General features: G+C 35.3%; 3 protein-coding genes across 3 annotated transcripts; all 3 read right to left on the bottom strand.

The window, feature by feature from the left end:
- Window positions 1-9,428: 9,428 nt before the first annotated feature.
- Window positions 9,429-10,900, bottom strand: LOC147295719 (XRI1-like protein). The gene is made up of 4 exons (XM_086233845.1): window positions 10,706-10,900; window positions 10,330-10,596; window positions 10,023-10,250; window positions 9,429-9,913 (listed from the first exon to the last, which is right to left on the bottom strand). The coding sequence occupies exons 1-4, from the start codon at window positions 10,824-10,826 to the stop codon at window positions 9,609-9,611; spliced, it is 921 nt and encodes a 306-aa protein (XP_086089971.1). The 5' UTR covers window positions 10,827-10,900; the 3' UTR covers window positions 9,429-9,608.
- A 2,088-nt stretch (window positions 10,901-12,988) lies between these two features.
- LOC147295720 (Bifunctional inhibitor/lipid-transfer protein/seed storage 2S albumin superfamily protein) lies at window positions 12,989-14,048 on the bottom strand. Its single transcript, XM_086233793.1, has 2 exons — window positions 13,662-14,048; window positions 12,989-13,245 (listed from the first exon to the last, which is right to left on the bottom strand). Exons 1-2 carry the CDS (start codon window positions 14,005-14,007, stop codon window positions 13,229-13,231), a joined length of 363 nt encoding a protein of 120 aa, XP_086089919.1. The 5' UTR covers window positions 14,008-14,048; the 3' UTR covers window positions 12,989-13,228.
- Window positions 14,049-15,744: 1,696 nt separating this feature from the next.
- On the bottom strand, window positions 15,745-18,281 carry LOC147295721 (glutamate decarboxylase 4-like). Its single transcript, XM_086230590.1, has 6 exons — window positions 18,098-18,281; window positions 17,756-17,960; window positions 16,941-17,356; window positions 16,591-16,844; window positions 16,440-16,492; window positions 15,745-16,347 (listed from the first exon to the last, which is right to left on the bottom strand). The coding sequence occupies exons 1-6, from the start codon at window positions 18,193-18,195 to the stop codon at window positions 15,937-15,939; spliced, it is 1,437 nt and encodes a 478-aa protein (XP_086086716.1). The 5' UTR covers window positions 18,196-18,281; the 3' UTR covers window positions 15,745-15,936.
- Between the last annotated feature and the right edge of the window lie 3,091 nt (window positions 18,282-21,372).

Genomic DNA, 21,372 nt, shown 5'->3' on the forward strand with positions numbered 1-21,372 from the left:
AAAAATCCGGCAACTTATTCCGACAAACAGTGAAACATAGGCAGCACATCCACCTCCGCAAAACCCAACTGCCGCGAAGCCTAGTCACCACAAAGCCAAACGCCGACACACACTCCCATAGAATCCCCGGGGTGGAGAGGGGAAAAACTCAAACAAACAAACAACGAAAGGGAAAAAGGTAGGGGGAGAGAAGAGGGCTGGAGAGAAAGGCTCGCGCCCCCTTCCCCTAGAAGGTTCAAAGTCAGTGAGGGGAACTTGAGGAGAGAGAATAGAGGAAAAGAGAGGCGGCTAGGGTTTATACGAATCTCCAATTAATTATATGTCTTTTTTTTGGCCGGTAATTAATCATATGTCTTTGACTTGTTAAGAGTAAGGTGAAGCAATGTTCCACATTGAAAAATTAGAGTTTAACATATGTGTTTATAAGGTATTGGACCTTTTCACTTATTGCCAATTAATTTTAGATTAGATACTCAAATTATATTATGGTATCAGAGCACGTGTTAGACTCAAAATCTAATCACATGTTTATTAACTACACGTGATTAGATTTATTGTTGTGCATTAACTACAAATTTATTTATTTATAATCTCTTCCTTTCACATGTTTGCTATGTAATTACTGTAGGTCAGGTCAGGGGACTGTTGTGCATTAACCATATGCGTACTAAACGGAGGCGATCAAGTGCAGCATCAAAACTATGACTAGTAGTCTGGTACTGTTCTTTTAACAATACATCAATTTTATTAAGAATCCTACTACTATTCTGAGATTTGGAATCCCACTAGCATTATGAATTATATAGATATCGAACCCAAAAACAAAAAAGCCTGCCTCACACCAATTAAATATTGAGAAAAAATATAGTGCATTCAAATTTGAAATCATAAACGAAAAACAATTAAATGTATGTTGCTCGTATTTTGTGCAGAAAAAGTCACAATATCGATGTCAACATGGAGGCTCGAAACACGTGGCCCCAACAATGGCTCCTTAATTGAAAATAGATATAATAGTTTTGGTTCTTTCTAAATATAGTCATGATTTCAACTATTAAATTGAATATAAAAGATGCATTTAGTATAGATACTAGATAGATCATTTTTTCTATTGTCAAACGTCTGGTAAAATAATATGTCGAATATTTTGTAAGATAATATTCATAACCGATTTGTACAATGTGTTTAAAGGATAGTAGAGCATCGTATGGACCACATGAAAAGTGAGAACTTTGTAGCTTTCTTTACGAGGTATAAAAGGAAGACTCCCGATGCAATAATTATGACACTATTTATATATATCATTTCGGCTCACCTAAATAATATAAATCAGAGACAAGTGAGAAATAATTCGTTTAAATATTAAATTTATTTTAAGGTAAATTATTAAAAAGTCTATTTTAGAGCATTTTATATAAAAAAAACTCACATAAAAAGTTATAATGATAAATAGATTCACTTTGCATAAATAAGTCTACGTTATATTTTTTTTATAAATTTTTCTTTTTAAACTAAACAAATTACCACTGTCGCACTGTTCATCTATGCCCCGGGCAATGATTGCCAATGCCAAACAGTGATATAAGTTTTTAATAAAAAATCTTTAATGAATTATTAATTTTACAATTGTGTTAAATCCAATTATTTTTATTGTAACCAGAATGGTGGTCGGAAAAGTCTCCAGAAGTGAGATAGAGAGAGAATGGGATGGTGGGATTTCATATACCTAGTTGCATATGATATTTTAAATCCATGGATTTGGCCTTTTCAAATCCAATAATCTATCATAGATTTAGGCCAGATCCAAGTCAGTTCTTTAAATTAAATCCAAACAAGTGTATTTGGATTTGGGCTTCCCAAATCCAAATCTCTCACATGAAATACCTGCTTCCAAACAGGCCCTTAGTGTTTTTCTTAATTACATTGGAACAACAAATTAAGTCATTAACTATTATAATTCTAAATCTTAGACTAATTTCAAAGACTTAAAAGTTCCCGTGGCCATAAAATTAAAGAAACGTCCACACACTTATATATACATGACAGAGTTAATCAATAGAATTAGATGACCTCTGAAATCAATTTATTTGAATTACTGAATGTAAACTATAAGAATTAATTTATACTCACTGTTATCAAATAAAAGTAAATTAATGACTGGTTCAAACTTCAAACCAAAGAGGCAAGAGGTGGGTAGGACAACGTAAGAATATGGTACAACCGTACAAGTAATATAACTAATATAGTATGGCAATAAAAATGGATAAGAATCAATATACATTTTGCCAAAAATACCCTATGACTAAGTATTTTCCCTCCACATTTTCTGGCATAGAACAGCTTGGATCCCCCTGTTTTTCTTCTTTTTTATGCAATGCACTTGATAAAGCCCATAGACGAAAAACGGGCCGAAGCCCAAACAAGCTAGATCGCCCTTTGTCGTACCGTACGACAAAGAAGGCACGGCCAATCAATTCTATACATTTCATAAAGTCACAATACCTTTTTTTGCACCAACAACTTTCTCATTTGGATTTTGGAGGTCTCACTGTCTCAGCAAGATGATAAGAAACAATAATAGAAGGGGAATGAATGCATATTCCAAAGTAAACGCTGGAGTCTTGTAATAAAAAAGAACGTGACATCACTCGAAGATACAAACTTAGGACCTTAAAATTTGAGCAAAAAATTAAAGCGTGTGTGGAAGTGAAAGCAAGTGACCCGTTCAAAGCTGGAGGAAGCCAAAGCCTAAAGGGGACTTCACACTTTTATAGCGTAGGCGTGTATACCGTATATGAGAATTGGGCAATTTGGGTTTGGGTTGCGAGAGTGGTGGTTGACTGGTTGGGTACTTGGGTGTGGGATTTTATACAAAGAACGAGTCCGAATGGCACAAATACAATAAGATTATAAGAGATGAAGAGCCACCATAACACGCATCCTACTCGGTTAAACCAATCTACGCGGCTTCTACACTCATATTAATTGTCGACTGTCGACCATCGACACAACCTCCTCCACTTCACTGCCTCTTCTTCGAACTCGCAAGTCACAAGTAACAACAGCTAAGCTAGCTCTGTCTATCACTCATTGTAATTGCCAGCTAGCTAGCTAGCTAGCTAGCTCATTGCTCAACCTCAACCCACTTACGTAACCCACAATAGAAGCAGCCACCTACTCAGTAGCCACGTACACCACACGCACCCATGTCTGCTCCCGGACCACCACCACCGCCGCCACCACCTGCCACTCACGGCGTCGCTTCTGCAATGGCCCCTCGCTGGATCCCAAAACGCGGCAAAGTTCTCCTCAAAGTCCTCAAGACCATCTTCTCTTGTGCCTGTCTTGGTCACACAATTAAGAGAAACCCCTCAATGGTTTTTCCTCACAATTAACTCCATCTCTCATCATCTGATTCCAGGAGGTCCTGTTCTTGGTACTTGTAGGAATTTCAATTTCAGATAATTGATTGTCTAGGACTAGGAGGACTTGATTCGTGTTACACAAATTAAACATTGGGTGGGTGACTGGGTCATGTATACTTTCTCTTATATAGATCGTTTTCATTTTTGTTTAATGAGATTCATTTTAATTTGTCCATGGGGTGGGGATGTTATTAAAGGTCTTCCATTTGAATTTTGATTTTTGAAGTCACTTATTTTTTGATCGAGTAAGTCATGTCTGTGAGTCCCTCGATAATGTAATGTATGTTCATTTTGCTTGTCCTAATAATTGAAAATTGAGTCTCTCCTTAAATTTCTTGTTTCTCTTTGTTTTTGACTTCTTTTGTCTCTCTGTTCGATCCAAGATGGCAAAAACAGGGCCCCTATTTTTGTTTTTATGTTATTAGTTTTATTAGCTTTTTGCTTAACAAATAAATAAATAATTGTAAATAGAAAAAAAATTCTGTGGCGGCCATACTATGATTACTATCCATGATGAAGTGGCGACTGGCGACTACAATCTAGTAAAAATTCATTTTCTTCATATTAATTTGGTGATTGGCCGCGTGGCAGTTGGACCCACAAATAACAGTTGCATTAATATATCCAGATTGACATGGTCCAATCATAGGCCAAAAGGTTTTCACTATGTGGGCGATTTATCTGGTATGGGTCAAAAGTCAATAACATGCATACCTTGAAAAAATTATTGACGTGGTGTTATCAATATATAACGTGGTATTATCAATATATAATTTGGCTGCAAGACTCTTGACTCTCGAGTAACGCATCAAGTACCCAATTCATATAGCTAAGTCAACAATAATGCGCTATGTGAGAAAACTGTGCGCGTAGCTCGTTCACTTTTATCTTACGTGGCACAAGATTCTTGGTTAGGAACTAAAGAACATGAGTAGAATTATGATTTATGAACGTGCAATATGGTTTACCGTTTACTTCAATAATTAATGCAAACCATGAATAGAATATTTGACGTATGAGCATCAGGTTGAAACGGGATGGAAGTTGGACTGAATTTAACGCTTTGACTTTAGACTTTGACTGATCATTTAGGACGATTGTATGACCTAGCTGCGATCCTCCTGCAACAGTAATTATGTTTTCATTAGACTGCATGACCCGACCCAACGAAATCAGAAACATTTAGGTATAATAGGATACATTCCATTTTCACATTCATCTATGTTGGTAAGGTTTTTCTTGAAATTTAAAAATCTTAGAAGAATAATAAAAATAAGATTTTCGATTCTTTATATACATTATTTTAACTTAATATAAGGGATTTATAAAATTTGAGAGTTCTCAATATTTTGAAATCTAAGACGGTTGTCTACTCTGTGTACACTTAAAGTCAACCTATACATGTTGGTCACGTAATTAATTATTATAACATGAATATTCTACACTCGTTGAACCGTTATGCTTAAAATTTTCTCTAAAAAAGCACATGATATCTTGAACATTTCCTATGTGTGATGGTCAATTTCAAAATCTCAAAGGGATATGTAATGTATAAATATGCTTCTAGTGTATTGATATTTACTTTTTTAGGACATAAGTGTGTCTTTATAAGCTAGCTAGATATCTTGGCAACCCTTGCAGTTGGCAGCTAATATATGGCAATTAGCTAGCATATATGGATGGTAAATTTTCTCTAACTGAAAATCTTCATGTCATATGTTAAGTGATATAGACACCACATTGTCTTACCTTTTAATTGAAAAGATGGCCTACAAAATTCTGAGTTTTTGTTAGCCAAATGCCCAACAGCAAGTACTATATTATCACACAACCTCTCGCAATGGTTTTGCCCTTAGACCTATGCGGGCTTTCATGAGGTACTATGTTGGCCCAAATAGTTTTTTTACACAGGGTCCAAGGATTAACAAATGATTATAGAAAAGTCCACACTCGAGTGGGCAGAGGGCCCATATTTTATCTCGACCCTCTAACACCCGTATTTCTTCTTGATAAACCAATCAACGATGCTCATAGGCTCATAGAGTCATAGCCATATTACAAAAGGGAAAATGTTTTTGGGGTCGGATAACATTTTACATAACGATTTTTTAAAAATTATTTTACAAAAATAAAAACAAGAAATTAAATTATGCATATTCAAGATTTAAGAATGCATTTGGTGGAATAATCTGAAAATATTTTATGAGAACAAAACAATAAAAATGCGTTTGGTACTAATATGTGAAAATGACAAAAAAACATAGCAACAATATCTTAAAAATTATATTTTAAGAAAATTATCATATAATACAATAATACAATAATTTATTTTAAGTTATTTTTTGGCATAAATTCAATTTAGACACATAACTATATATGTTATTTCAACGAGGTCCATGAACTTTCAAATATTTCAAATATACACATGATTTATTATGTAAATTGAAAATTGAAATTCCGTTCATCAATTAATTGAGAGATCAGTTAAATGTCAGCTTGACTTTTGCTAACGGGGATTAATTGGCGACGTGGCACCAACTCAGCATACATTTCTCGCCAAATAAGTAACACATGTCCACTTGACACGGGCCCACACACCCATCACCTCTTTCCCGCTCGTCGAACGCTCTCCTGACCATTTAGTCTCCAAAAAATATCACGTTTTCCCCCAAATTCGAATATAAATCTCTCACTTGTGTTCAACGAGCGAGAAAGAGATGATGAGTTTGTGGACCCCTGTCAGGGGTTAGGTGGACCTGTGTCGCTCATTTGGCGGAAAATGAGCGACATGAGTCCACCTAACCCCTGCCACAGGCCCACAAACTCTCACTCTCTCTATTATTATTAAATTGTGGGCCCGTGTCGCTCATTCGGCGGGAAATGTTTGCTGAGATAAAGCCACGTTGTCAAGTAATCTCGGTCAGCAAAAGCCAAGCTGTCATTTAACTGATCTCTCAACGAATCAATGGACATAAATTCATTTTTCAATTTAGATAATAAATCGAGTGTATATTTGAAATATTTTAAAATTCATGGACCCCGTTGAAATAGCTTATATAGTTATGTGTCTAAATTGAATTTATGTCTTATTTTTTTTATAAAATAGTTATGTGATTCCCTAGACTTATTAATAAGACATTCTTATAATCTTATTAATATGGTTAGAATGAGTGGACGAAACTTTTTAGCTCAAACTCATAAGAATCAAGTCAGCCCTTCAAACTTTTTCTTCAATATACTACAAAGAGATCGAAGTTTGTAGCTCTTCGCTTCCCAATGCGAGTGATTCATCAGACTGAAGCTGAGAACATATGGATTCACCATTCACCTAACATCTCCAAATCTCCTCTACAAGACTGAACCCAACTAACAAATCCAAATACATATTAAACTCAAAAAATAAAATAAAATTATATGTTGCTTCTCTCACCCTTTCTCATCGTCACAATATTCATCACTCGCATTAAGTTACTCCCACACCCAAATCCAAAAGCTACAATGATTACCATTGGAGACCCGATTTGTGGATTCAACTTAGAGGTTACATTTACGGCAAGAACATAGTGATCTTTGTATCTGTTGATTTTCTTAATTAATAGATTTTTGGTTTGGTAATGAACAGAGTGATTGTTTGTATCTTTGTAGATTAATTTGGTAATAATTGAAACTTGGGTCAAGCAATAACGGGAGGACAATGAAAAATCAAATTTCATGTTTTCTATTTGTATCCCATATTTTTCATATACGGTGGAAACGTATGTGAGATATTTTCAAAATTTATGCATAGAATTAGATCCGTACATGGCAAAATCATTAATAATATATGTAAAAAGTATAAACTTGCAGAATGAAATCCCGATAGCAATCCAATATATATTTAAATCAAAAGGAGCAATTCACCATATTGGGGATTTGGAAAAGTAAAAGTGGATGATATTCTCACGTATACCAAGGATTTTCTTTTTCTATTTTTCTTCAGCTTTTTTAGAAGATATATATGAAAAAGGGTAAAGATTTAAATGACTACCATGTGATCACAACCAAACTAAAGTGATGTTAATTGAGTACATCAATAATCAATACTATCTTGGATGGATTCATATAGTATTAAATCATAAAAGAGACAAATCATGCGCATGAGTTAGAAAAAAACTTATGGACATTAAATCTTCTGCTTGGTAGAAAGCTTTTTAAAAAAGTTTAGATTTTGTGTGGGATTATTAATTAGACGTACTACTTGATTGTGACCCTTTATTATCTTCATTTCTCCTTTTGGAAAAAGTAGAGTATATATATAGTCCATGCATCCAATTCATTCGAACCCTATCCTGCATCACTACTCATCCTTTTAGGTCTTTGGTCTTTTAATATGATGCTTTGATTTTTATTTTTATTTTCTTTACGTAACTTTTTTTTTTTTAAAATGTATATATTTTATTTTGAAAATGATACCCTTTTATCTTTTTTTCCCCTAATAATATAATTGAATCGGTAGGTTTAAATGTTTAATTTGTTTCTTTAAAGAGAATGAACCGAATCCCAGTAGTGTGCAGTGTGTACCTGTCTACCAGACCTAGATTCTGCAATCCAAAGAAATTTGGGTATGAAGGACAAAATCTTCTTCACCGAAAACAACAACAACAATCATTGTTGTAATGAGACAAAACACAAATTCACGTCAGTCCTACGTCACTCGCATCAAGCAATTCATATTCGGCCACGTGGACGTAGACTGCGTGCTAGGACTTTTGCACTTTAATACAAATATGTGGCTGTGACTGAGCAAATAGCAATTGATCGAGCATGTGATGTGCTCCCTTTTCGTGAGTTTGGTCAGGCCATTAGAAATTTACAAGAAGTCAAAGGGTATTCGCAGTGAGTGTGATGCAGAGTGCATCTATAGATATATAGCGCCATTAATTAACTTAAACAAAGTTACAAATTGTTAATTTAATACTATTAATTGGGTGCATATGTTTCATATTGGTCCCATATGTTAGATACTGTCTTCAACCCTGTGACTGTGTGAAGTTTTAAATTGTGGGTGTTGACCTATGAGGCTGTGAAGAAGAAGACACCACAGCTAGTGCTCATTAGCTAGCACATGAAGAATATTGTAGGCATTTAATTAAGTAAAGGATCAGAATAGTATTACAAAAATGATTAATTGGTTCACTGCTTAATTAGAATTTATAGGAACATATATAGCTAGCTACTGGCTGCTGCCCTCATCCTAATGCCTTAAAGTCTCGAGGTCTGGTATGTTTCATTGAAAATGATTTTACTTTTAGTGGTAGTAGTTGGAGTCCTGGAGAGGAGGTCTGCAGCAGGTAGCTGTCAATAGCTAATTATTAATGGAAGATGATAAAGCTTTCATTACCAACAAGCATGTAAAATAGTGGTAATTCTGATTAATCCACCCATCTTATAATATTCAAGATTAATTAATCAACAAATCAGCTAGGCATCTAAAACTCCAGAATGCGTTGCAATCCTATAGCGCTAGCTAATTAACAAATTAATAATGGATTATACATATGTATTTATATATATATATGTTATCTGAAATTCCGGTAGGTACTGTTGGATAGTTATAATGATGTACGCCACGGTCCCCATCTCAACAAAACAAATGGGCAGCCCTTTATATACATAGATGAGGCAAAAGCAAACATTAGGTGTCTACTTTACACCTTTGCCACACAAGGGTATATACGGTAAAACCATTACATAATAATGCCTTAGACGACAGGTCTCTGTGTCCACAATATATAGCAAGCTTTAATCTTTGAAGGGCCATTCTAAATTTGTTTCTATTCGATCGATCTATTCTCTCTTCTTTTCTTTGTTTTAGACCTTTTTCTTTATACTTTCTTCTTTTAATTACAGCATATATATATGTATTATCATTAGGAGTGATCAGAAAAGATTTGTACGTGCATATATGTTGTTGCACACCTAATGTCTAAGTAATTAAGTACAAATTAATTAAAACTTTGAATAACAGATGGACTTAACATATGGTTCTTAATATATTATATAATGTGTAAAATTAAAGTAATCCGAACATCTTATATACAATTGATGAAGAGATTGAGCATGAATGAAAGTAGTAATTAGCGAGTAAGCCCGAGCCATGGCCCATTCGATCGACGCATGCATAATTGCATATATAGGAATGAATTAACCTTTGGTTCTGATAATAGTGATAGTGCCTCTGCCCTGAGTGTGAATTCTGGTAAGGGCCACCACAGCTTTGCCAGAGAGGCCTGGTCCATCAGGATGCGATACGCATGGCCGACATGCAAAGTCCCCAACTGGGTGTCGTACTGGCCGTGTTGGCGGCATCAGGATCCTCTCGTTGATGTCGTTTAACGTCACGTCACCTTCTACCCCTCCTGGTTTCACCAATGCAAATGGATACACCACCCTTGTACTACTACTCATCACCCTCTTCTTTCTCATCATCTTATCATCACTACTACCTCCTGCATGCCAAAATTAATTACTCTAATATATATTAAATCTTTAATTGTTTATTTCATCATATCCATATATACAACGTGTACTAATACTAATTCAGACAAAGAGAGAGACCTGCTGCAGTTGGAGGAGCATTAATACTGGAAACAAGGGTTTCTTTAGATGACTTGGTGTTGGCCGAGTCTTTGTAAGAAGAAGAAGAGGAGGAATCAATAGCTTCAGAAACTGACAATATTGATCTTGTTTGATCTTGTGGTGTGTTCATTATCTTTTTGACCATGTCTGTCTCCCCAGAGATTCGGCTCTTTGGTGTGGTTACACTTACAGGATCACCTAGCAAAACTGGAACCATGCATATATATATTAATTAATTAAACCCATAATTAAGAAATTAAGAACCAAATTAAACTAGATTACTTACCTGATAGCCCACTAGAACCAATTAGCTGGCTCATGCAATCAAAATTCTCAGACATGACTTCCCACTCTGAATTCCAGTATCTCTGCTTTGCAAGAAGACTAATGCTGCTGGAGTAGTCTTTGCTGATTTCATTATCGGTGTACAACAGCAACCGTCTTCTTTTGGAACGCTCGCCAAATTCAAGCAAAGCGTCTTCTAAGTAACCAGTCGACAAGTCTGAGTCTAGAGGTGAGCAAAATGGTGCGTTCATGTCATCGTGATCCATAACTGCAGGAATAATATGTCCAAAACGGATCATATATATTCAACGACAAATCTATAATTAATGTGGACAGAAACAGTGAAAGAGAGAAAGAAAGGAAGAAAAAGTGGTCACCTAAAGACATTCTGTCTGTGTTGACAACTCCAAGGCTGTGACAATCCCAACCTCCTAGGGAAGAGCTATGGAGGCCACTGCTAGTGTAAGCCATGGGCATGGAGTGATGAAGCTCACCCATCTCTTCTCTCTTAAAGTCTTAATGAATGAGAGGATGACCCATAAATTTGATGGTGGAATGCTTCTATTTATGTGCAAGATATGGAGAATGGAAAAAGTTAAAGAATTATATGATTTTGGAAGAAGCAGTCAGTCAACGGCAGGAATAGAGAAAATAAAAAAAGTGGGTGTCTCTTGGGATTCGGAAAATGTAGTGTATGTGTATCTATGGTCCACTTTTAATTTGATTATATGTAATGTGGGTGTGGGGGACTAAATAATTGCAAGGGTACTCTTATGATGGTGTGTTGCATGTAAAAAGCTATGTTATAATTTGCAAGGTACAAAGATATGCTGAATCAATTACTGTTCAGCACATACCAATTCAAATTTCAGCTTTTCCTTTTTTGTTTTCCTTGTCATCACAGAATACAGATGTGCTTCCCAACCGTTCCTCTTTCTTTTGGGGGCTTTTTCTACACCTTCTCACCATGGTGGGGTCATATCAGTCATCATCTTCCACCTCTATATTTCCTTCCTTTTCTTTGGTTTTTACATGGCTGAGTGTCATTGAGCTGCAGGGTCCACTGCTTCGCATGCTTTGTGGGGTTCACTCAAAATGAAATGGATGCAAGAAGAAAAAGAATTCATAAAATGTATTTTATATTTCATGGTGGGTGCATGGGACCCACCTCTTGATCATGGAATTTGATGGACCAAACTACCAAAGTGTGTGTAATATCGTGAGTTTACCCACATTGTATTTCGTGTGAAAATATTGATTGATCTATAATCCGACGGCAGAGCATGTTTGTTTGATGTGTGGTACTTTGTGCCAGAACTGATAGGATTTTTAATCTGACGGTGGGGATGAGAATGGGCCGGGCCTAGCATATAAGTTTTCAAGTCTTCTCCAGAAGTCCAATCATATCTTATTGAGAACCAGGCCCATGGACAGCTGGATTCATACAAATTTTTTTTTACTGCTGATCATAATCAACCACTGTCTCAGTTCCAGTGGATTTTAGCACAAATCTTTTGTTGTCTGTGTGAATGAGAATTTGAATTCAATAAAATGGGACCCAAATTTTCACTGTGTTTTGGCTAATAATATAAAGCTTTTGGGATTCTGTTCTGTTTTGCACATGCACACGACAGAGGTTGATCAAACTAGCCAATCTTTCAAAGGTTCTGGAAGGAAATCATTATGTGTTGTTTTGGTAATGGTAATGAATAATTATACATTCAGAACAAAACAAAAAAGGATCGTTAAAGAGTTCAATTAATCTAACAATAGAAAAACACTGTTGATCCATTCATTTGAACACAACATTTTATAAATCTCAATTGTTTCACATTCAAAATGATGGGTATACTGTGTGCATGCAATTTGATTAATAATTCTTGAAGCCAAACGTTTAATAATTCTGGGCCTTGTAACTTGTAAGTAAATACGGGTTTGCCAAAAGAAATGCAGAGAAAGACGATCTGTTGGTAGGGATAGGAACCGGCCATAATCCTTAAATATGTACGTACTTTAATTTAATTTAATTCAAATATTGCGTTATATATGCTTACTGTATTTGTACCCTCTAATATATATGATCCATTAACGAACGAGGCTGCATCCAGCGGAAAAGAAAAAAAATCTGTAGTTTACTTTGTTGTTGGGACTGAAGCTTATAATTGGTTAGGCAAGCATCCTTTGAGAAACAACCTAATGGAAAGCATTACATTCATAATTGTTATCCATATGGTTGGGAAAACTTTAGGCTTGAGTTGTGCCCTTTTTTTTGGGACAAAGAGTTGTCCCTTATCTATGCCATTGTGATTAGAGTATTTGATGTGAAAGACATGGGAAATGCTTTTAGACTCCAGATTCACATATGCACATTAACGGATAACATTGAGCAAGAAGATTATGTAAGCTCGACATATCAATTCGGTGTCTCATTTATGACAAAAGGAACAAAACTGTTGCTTCATTCATTTGAACTTAAAATCTTATTAAATCTCATTTGTTTCCGATGCCAAATGAATGCACAATTGAATAGTTTTGGATTATGGGTATACTGTGTGCATTCAATTTGGTTAGCTGGAAAGCTCTTAAAGCCAAACGCTTAATAATTCTGAGCCTTGTAAGTAAATACGAGTTTGCCAAAAGAAATGCAGAGAAAGATGATCTGTTGGTAGGGATAGGAACCATAATCCATTAGATAAGCATTAGGACAGTAATGCTAAATTAAATAGTACATAAAACTAATTAGTAGTGCCTGAGGGTCAACGATCACAACATACTAAGATAGTATGACCCTTGGTTACATTTTATTCAAATTTAACACTCTCTAATCTCATTTTAACATTTGATTTGCTAGTTCCCCCTTTTTATATGGCCAATTAATGGTTGGACTCTCTGATTTTGGTTTATGGGACTACGTACCCTGCAAACAGAGAATTTCAAGGATAGTCAGAAACTCAGAATGCAGATCAGCCATGTGAGCTATATGGGGCATGCATTTTTGCTCATCTTTAGTAGAATGATGGGAATGGGTTCTAGTGATTTACCCACTACAACAATAACATATATACATAGTGCAACAAGAAAGCAAAAGCAATCAATTTTCTAAAAATCACCATATGTAGCACCTTATATGTGCCACTTTCACAGTTTCACAAATACTAGCATCTTGATTAGGAATCTTGTCAATCAATGGCATTGGCTTTATGTTTATAAAATTAAATTTTCCCATCTTGTATTGATAGGCTAAGTTTAGAACAGCACCAGCATTAATTTTAATTGGAAAATTATTTGAGCAAATAATTATAATGACATATATGTATAAATATAGCTACTTACTTCCACACTTCTTTCCAGCAGGTCGGTTCCTGATGTTGCATCTCTTTGGAATAGTGATAGCAATTGCAGGATTAATCCCAGCCTGCTTTGCCAAAGGTGACAATAAAACAGCACAAAGGCATCTGGGGGCAGTCTTTATCAAGGCCCCAACTTTGGTGCAACAAATTGGGGGAACCTTGGCCCTCACATTTCCAGCTGCACTCAAACATGGGCTCAAACTGGTTGCTGCAGCCCTAATTGGGGTCCTTCCACATTCTCCAGCTCCATCGACTTCCAGAATAAACATTTTTGTGGCTATCAGAAACACAAACACAGAAACAATGCAGGCTTTCATCTTCAAGGTCATATTTACTAGACTTGGACTTATACTTAGGGTCGATTTTCTGATCTGATCTTGTACACTGACCTCCATAGTCCTAGGCAAAGTACATATATATACCATGGTTTTGGATTAGTGCGGTGGTTGTGGAATTGTGGAAGGATGACTATTGGTTTGTGCCTTGGTTTATTCAAGATGTAATCATTAATGAACTCCACACTTGCATATAATGTTCCCACTGAGCATTGGATAGTGCCATATTAGTGAGTGATATCAGTCTTTCACAGGGTGACAGTGTGACACATTAGATTTTGTTCCAGCATGTTCACATGAATTTGAGCTATTCTTTGAGTCGGTAGAGTGTGAACATTCAAGAAATTTATAACCACCCACAACACATGGCAAAATCTGATTTACTTGAAGCTCATGTTCCTCTTAACATCCCTATCATGGCCAAAGTTAAAGCAGTTCTGCACTACTAGGAAGCAGGGGTTATGAATTTTGCTACTTACTTTCGTTTCAACTGTTGATCCCAAGCCAAAGCCACTACGTGTTAGTGTGTTACTCAACGCTAACACAAAAATAAAAATTAAAAGAAAACGTATGTGAATGTGAACAAGAAATAGGCAAGGCTTACTTGTCTGAAAGCTATAGCTAGCTGCTAGTAATGGTGCGAGACTGAGAATTTTACAGAGGGAGTAGAAAGAAAAGAGTGAATTCGTTAAAAAGGAGACCAGGCAAAGGGAGGCTCAAGATGGGCTGTAAATGGGCTTGAAGCAGGCCTGGGCTTAACTTCAAAAAGTTGAGTGGGGAAGACGTTGTGGAGGTTTCATGGTGAACCTTCTGAATTACTGCCCAAGACTTGCCTCTCCAAAAGGGAAAATCTTGGGCACAACGTTGACTGTTGAAACTTGTTCCCCAATCAAAATGCTCGACGATTTTCTCTGTTTCGGACACCATAAAATCCGACACCATTCTCATTGTCTCTCCATCAGACATTCAGACTCTCTCTCATTGCAATAACCAAAAGTCTCATTGCACAACAATGTGCCTCACTGTCTCCCATTTAAGATGATGGAAATACATTGCACAACAAGTCCCAAGTGAAGCTGGCCGGGCACAGTCATCAAATTAAGTTGAGGATCCTAATTCCTAAGGTGTACCCTATAGGAGATTATTGATGGTTAGGGTTAATGTTGACATATATCACAAAACTCTTTGTTGATGGCTTAACGATTGCACATAATGGTCGGACAACTACTTGGGTCCCTGTGAAATATGAGAGACTTTCAAATTTCTGCTCTAACTGTGGGAAGTTAGGGCATTGCCACTCTGACTGTGATGAGGAGTTTTGGTTGGATGGTAAGAGAAATATCAAGTTCAAAAGCAAATATGAAATGAAACTACTGTTTTATTTCATGCATATATGCTTTTGTTCTGTCTTAATTAAACATCACTTTTGCTCTTGTCCTAACATTGCTAAACATAAACAGTACAGAAGCATATATGCATAAAATTAAACACTACTTTCGTATGAATAAAAAAGAAAAAGCAATTAAACAGTTTTTCTTTCTGTATTTAATAGTCACAAATTCACAATATATGCACGTACAGATAGAAATAGGCAGGTGACCGTCGAGCAAGGGTGTAACTGTAATCCAAACACAATGTGGGATTGCTAAAGAAAAACAAAACACAATATCCTTAATTGGTCAATCTCAATCTTTATGAATAGGCATCAAATCTATATATTTAACCCGAGAAATTAACATGACTCATTAATTAGTAGTTGTGCTGAAAGTACAATCGAATTCCGAAAAGAAAAAACTCCAAATTAATTAATAACTGATCAGATGTTACAATGAAAGTTGTAATAAACTTAGTTAATGCATGCCATATATGTCTTAAAATTGAAGTGCAGTTCCCAGTCAGCAGTAGTGAGTGGCAGTTGAAGCGTTACGCACCATTACTGGCAACAATCTGTAATTTGTTGAGCACACTCGTGTGAATGTTGCCATTGTTAGCTTGTGGCAGTGGCAGCAGCTTATCGAGCTCTTTCATTACGTGTGTGATATCAACGACAAGTCGCTCAGCAAGAGTGCGCGAGAAGTCTTCCCTTATGACAACACGAAGAAGGGACACATGCTCAGCATCCGCCGGCATGGAATATGCAGGCACAATCCACCCGAAACGACGCAAATGCTCAGACACCTCGAATTCATCATAACGGCTTCTTTCCTTGAGAGAAAAGGCCACCACCGGAACCCCAATGTCCTTTGACAATATCTTGAACTGCCCTGTCTTTTCCAACCCTTTTTTTAGCACCATTGCATTTTTGTGACAATTTTCCATGATATTACGGTATCCCTACAACCCACGTACAAAAACAGAGAATATATTATTAAGAGATCGATCGATCATAGTAAATTGGGATCATTTTTCTTTTATCAGGGTCTCACCTCAAAACCCAATCGGGTAAGCTGATAATATTGAGCAATAATCTGACTAGACCCTGCAAATAAAATGAAAGCATAATATTGAGCACTGTGATTCATTGTCATAAATTGAAGCTGACCAAGTTAAGTTATTAATTGGGTTATTGTTTGTGACCTTTAGAGAAATTGAGGGTGAAGGTGGGTTGATCAGCTCCAAGGTAATTTATGTGAAAGATAAGATCTTCAGGCAAGTCATCTTTGCTCCTCCAAATGATCCACCCAATTCCAGCATACACAAGACCATACTTGTGCCCGCTCACATTAATGCTCTTCACCAGTGGAAGACGGAAGTCCCATTCAAGCTCAGGATACAAGAATGGCGCAATGAACCCACCACTCGCCGCGTCAACATGAATTGGGGTATCCCACCTGCCAAATGCATCAAGCATAAAATGAATCAAACATGTCACATATAATTGAATCCTTAAAAATAGTGCATGTTTAATTATTTGTTTATGTATGTACCCAGTTCGCTTGTTCTTTTCTAGCAAAAGATCATTTAAGAGCTTGACATCCTCAAATTGTCCATTGTAAGTGGAACCCAAGATAGCAGCAACACAGATGGTGTTTTCATCGACCATGTCCACAGCCTTGGCAGGGTCCATGACATAGTAGCCTTCTCTGACCTTGACTTCCTTGAGTTCAACTTCAAAGTACCTTGCAAATTTTTCCCAGCAGACTTGGACATTGGCACCAGTCACAATGTTGGGCTTGTCATAAGGCTTGCCCTCCGCTTTCCTTTTCATCTGCCACTTCCTCTTGAAGGCAAGGCCTGCCAGCATTATGGCCTCAGATGACCCCACTGTTCCTGTTCCGGTCGCAGCTTCATTCTCTTCATAGGGTGCATTAAAAAGATCGGCTATCATGTTCACGCACCGATTCTGTACAAATTTTTTAATATGTATAATTAGCATTAATATATAGTACCGAAACAAAATTAATTAGCATCAATTCCCCTTTGACCACACCGGGCCATACCTTTATTATGATTTATGAACAAAGCTATTGACTAAGGAAAACTTTGAACACAATACTACAATTGGTCTTGGTCAATTGGACAGAGTAATTTCGTATTTTGGTCTGAAAGTAGTAAATTCGAATATGACCTCATAGCAGGGTCTGTTTTGGTCATTTCCTTTACGGGTCACGGGTGTGGTCTATTTTGCACCAAAAAAGGCTTTTCGATGTATTCCTTTTTTGGGTCTGGAGTCTGGACACCAGTACACCCCCATTCAGCAATAAATATAGTATGTGTAATGTGTGAGATCGAGATGGTATACCTGAAGGTCAGTGGTAACAGGGTATTCATCCATGTCGACGTAGTTCTTGTTGATAGAGTCCATGATAAGCTTATCACACTCTGGCTCCATCCACGTCGTCACAAACGAAGCCAAGTTCAACCTTGGCTTACAATCAAGCATCAGCTCGTCACTAATCACCTGGTACGCCACCTCCTTTGGTATTGAATTCTCCGGCATCTTGTACCTGCATCCATCGTTTATAAAATACAACCACAATTACTCGATCGACATTCAATAATCAATTAATATTCATGGATCAAACAACAACAACGACAACGATGAATGTATATTAAGAAGAAGGAAATTCGTATTGATACGTACTTAGCAGGTGAGTCTCGGATATAGCGAGAGGCAAAGGTGGATTGGACCGACACATCGGATGCTGAGAATGTTTTTGAGAGCCCCATGCTTAATTGCATGTATTTGTGATTAATAAACAAAACAACAGGCAGCAGAGAGAGCAAAACTGCTAATAGGGAATTGATCGAGTACTAATCAGGACAATTAAGAGAGATATAAAGCGTTGGAATTGCTTGGAGAGAAGGGTAGAAGACCATTATGGTATTTATAGGGCCATCTGAGTCTCCTTAGTGGTATATCTTACCGGATTCTCTGTGAGAACCATACTAGGAAAATTGGACCTCATTGAGGGGGCGTTTAAATTTTCTAGAAGCTGCTGATCGAAACAACTATAAGAAAAAGTTGACTGAAAAAAGAAAACTAAAAGAAAATTAATCTTTCTGGTCAAAAAATAAAAAAATAAAATTAATCTTTATGCAAAAAATTAAAATTAAAAAACCATTGACACAAACAAATTTGTGCATGGTTTTTACAATCCTTTGTGCAAGAAAGTAGAAAGTTAGAAACAACACGGTAACAAAAAAAAAAAATTGAAAATGCTAAATCGCGCGACCACGTCCTTCGTAAACGAATTTGGGTGTTTTGGATGCAGCTTAAGTTCCAGCCGTGTACGTGTAGTGTAGTTAATGGTCAAGAATCTTGACTCAAGATGGAAGTCATCATAAAACGTTGAATCGAATATTTGATCAAGTTGGTTACACAAGCTATTTAGATGGTTTGGTTCAATTTTGCAGCTTAATTATGGTGTCTTAAACCTTTTTTGACGATACATCCATTCTCAAATAATAATAATAATAATAATAATAATTAAGGGTGATTTCGATATTAGTCCATTAAATTTTGTTTTTTTTAGAGTCTAACACCATTACTTTTTTTTAATAGTTAAAACTCATATTTAAAATCCTGCTCCACCTAAGATAACAATATTCCATTAGATCTCTACTTTTTACAAATTGTGCCACTATGTAATTATTTTCAAATTGTGTCACTTTTTAATTGTCATTAATTCTCCCATTAGAAAATGAATCTCCTTAAATTTAGTAAAACACTTAATTTAAGGCACTTTTTATGGTGTGATATATATATAAATATATAAATAGATATATTTTCTCATTTGATAAAAAAAATATATATATATATCTTCTTCAGACCATGATTGAGTCAAATATAAAGAACCTACAACGAGAATTATATGTAGGTGTTTTAATTCTTCTAGGTTCTTTAATATTTTTGTAGGTTATTTGTCACTAAAAAAGAATTGTATGTAGGTTCATTAGTTGTTGTAGCCTTGTAGGTAATTCATTTGTTAATGATTTAGAGTTCATTAGAATTGTGTGTATGTTCATTATATTTATATATAATTTTGTTTAGGTTCATTATATATTTATTAGAATTATTTGTAGGTTATTTATTTGTTTATAATTATTAATATAATTAAAAAATTCATATATGGGCATTCATGATTGACATTTGGAAAAATTGTCCAACAATATATGAATCATTAGCATTTAAAGCACAAAAATTGTAAAGAGTATATACAAATGTTACAAAAAAATTAAAAGTCAACTAAGGAAAAAACATCTTAAATAGAAATAAGGGCATATGAGGAATTTATAAAGTTTAAATTTAAAAAATACGGATTAAAAAATCTAAAAATAGAAATAGAAAGAATGATGAATTGGCAAATGGTCAAAGGGGTTAACACACGAAAAAATAATGTCATGGGTTTTAATGTAGAAAAAATGAATTTGAAGGGATTTTCCTAATTGATTAATTCTTGACGATTGACCACCGAAAGGCAAATGGGAAAACAAGATGTGCCGCCCTCCAACTCTCCAAGGCTCCAAGCATGGAGGTGTTTACTTGGACCAAAGCCTTTTTGAAAAGATTAATTGATCAAAATTTACAGTGAACGCAAAGCATCTTGTACAGGAGGTTAGTTGTATGAAGGCAGTACGTAATATTGTATCTGCACTTTGGAGGAACCAGGCATATATTCTTTTTATCTCTATAAATTAACAACTTTAAGACTTGCGAACTTGGGAAGTTCCAAAGCACCATTCCATCAGGTTCGTTAATTTCGTAAATGAGATCGAGATATATGAACCGATCGATCGATCGATATAAAGCATATCTTGCAGATCAGGACTCAGAAGATCATGGTTGGTACGTATATATATATATATATGCATACAGGAACCTACATATATATATATCTTTCAATTTTTTCTCAAAACAACTTTAAGACTGCAAATTTGCATGGCAACTTCCACTCGTTACATTACTGATTGATTAATATATGGTTTTATTACACTTTACTCACTTGAATTTTTGAGCTCAATTTCACTACACTACTTAAAAAAAAAAAATTATCTCAATTTACCACATGAATTAAAAATTTGTTATAATTACTACCTCTGGCTCATTTTGTCTAACTTTTGTTAAAAATAAGGATATTTTGTTCTTTTCATTAGTTTTTATTGTATCAAAATAGGTAAAGTGTAAAAAAAACTAAAATTCAGGTAGGTAAAATGTAAAAAAGCCTTAATATATACCTTTCACACTTTAATTTCTTCTCATAATGATTTGATTTAATTATTACCAATGAAATGATGTAGGACCATAGACATACATGAATTCACGTACACAAAACTTTATCACAGGGAATGAGTATGAACATTAAAGTTCATTTAATTATCACAGGGAAATTGCTTCATTATATAAATTAAAAGACATAATTAAGTAAATGAGTTTAATTACCTTTTTTGTTCATTACTCATCTTTGAGTAGTCGGCAAGAAAAAAAAAAGCAAAAGAATTATTATTATTTTTCAAAATAAGATAATTAATAATTCATCTCAAATTTCAGAATTTGAATAAAATTAATTTTTTTTTAGAATACTACAATCTGTGGTACTTGATATGCTCAAAAAAAGAAAAAAATCTAATTACTTGACTATGCTTTTATTGGATCCAGATCCTACTTGTAGGCTTGACCTAAAAATATGGAATGATGTATTGGTATGTATGCAATATTGAACATTGATTTCCATGACTTCTTACATCATTTAATTGTCATCTTTTCATATATTTTCGAACTCATTGCTGACCTCTTTTTTTCTTGTTTTCTTATAAAATTCTTAGGAAACTTCGGGTCTTCAAGAATAAGAATGAGATGCAGACCAAAAATAAATAAATAAATAAGGATGAGTTTGAATTCAATGGGTAAGAAATAGC

This window comes from Dryas octopetala, chromosome 2 (assembly GCF_963921425.1).
Source record: "Dryas octopetala chromosome 2, drDryOcto1.1, whole genome shotgun sequence".
Taxonomy (NCBI): Eukaryota; Viridiplantae; Streptophyta; class Magnoliopsida; order Rosales; family Rosaceae; genus Dryas; species Dryas octopetala.

Coding starts and splice junctions, on each gene's coding strand:
- LOC147295719 (XM_086233845.1), bottom strand. CDS start 10,826: ATGGGTGAGCTTCATCACTCCATGCCCATGGCTTACACTAGCAGTGGC. Junction 10,251..10,329: donor TGGTTCTAGTGGGCTATCAG/GTAAGTAATCTA, acceptor GCATGGTTCCAG/TTTTGCTAGGTGATCCTGTA. Junction 9,914..10,022: donor TGCTCCTCCAACTGCAGCAG/GTCTCTCTCTTT, acceptor TTTGGCATGCAG/GAGGTAGTAGTGATGATAAG.
- LOC147295720 (XM_086233793.1), bottom strand. CDS start 14,007: ATGACCTTGAAGATGAAAGCCTGCATTGTTTCTGTGTTTGTGTTTCTG.
- LOC147295721 (XM_086230590.1), bottom strand. CDS start 18,195: ATGCAATTAAGCATGGGGCTCTCAAAAACATTCTCAGCATCCGATGTG. Junction 17,961..18,097: donor ATCCGAGACTCACCTGCTAA/GTACGTATCAAT, acceptor CGATGGATGCAG/GTACAAGATGCCGGAGAATT. Junction 16,845..16,940: donor GAAAAGAACAAGCGAACTGG/GTACATACATAA, acceptor TGCATTTGGCAG/GTGGGATACCCCAATTCATG.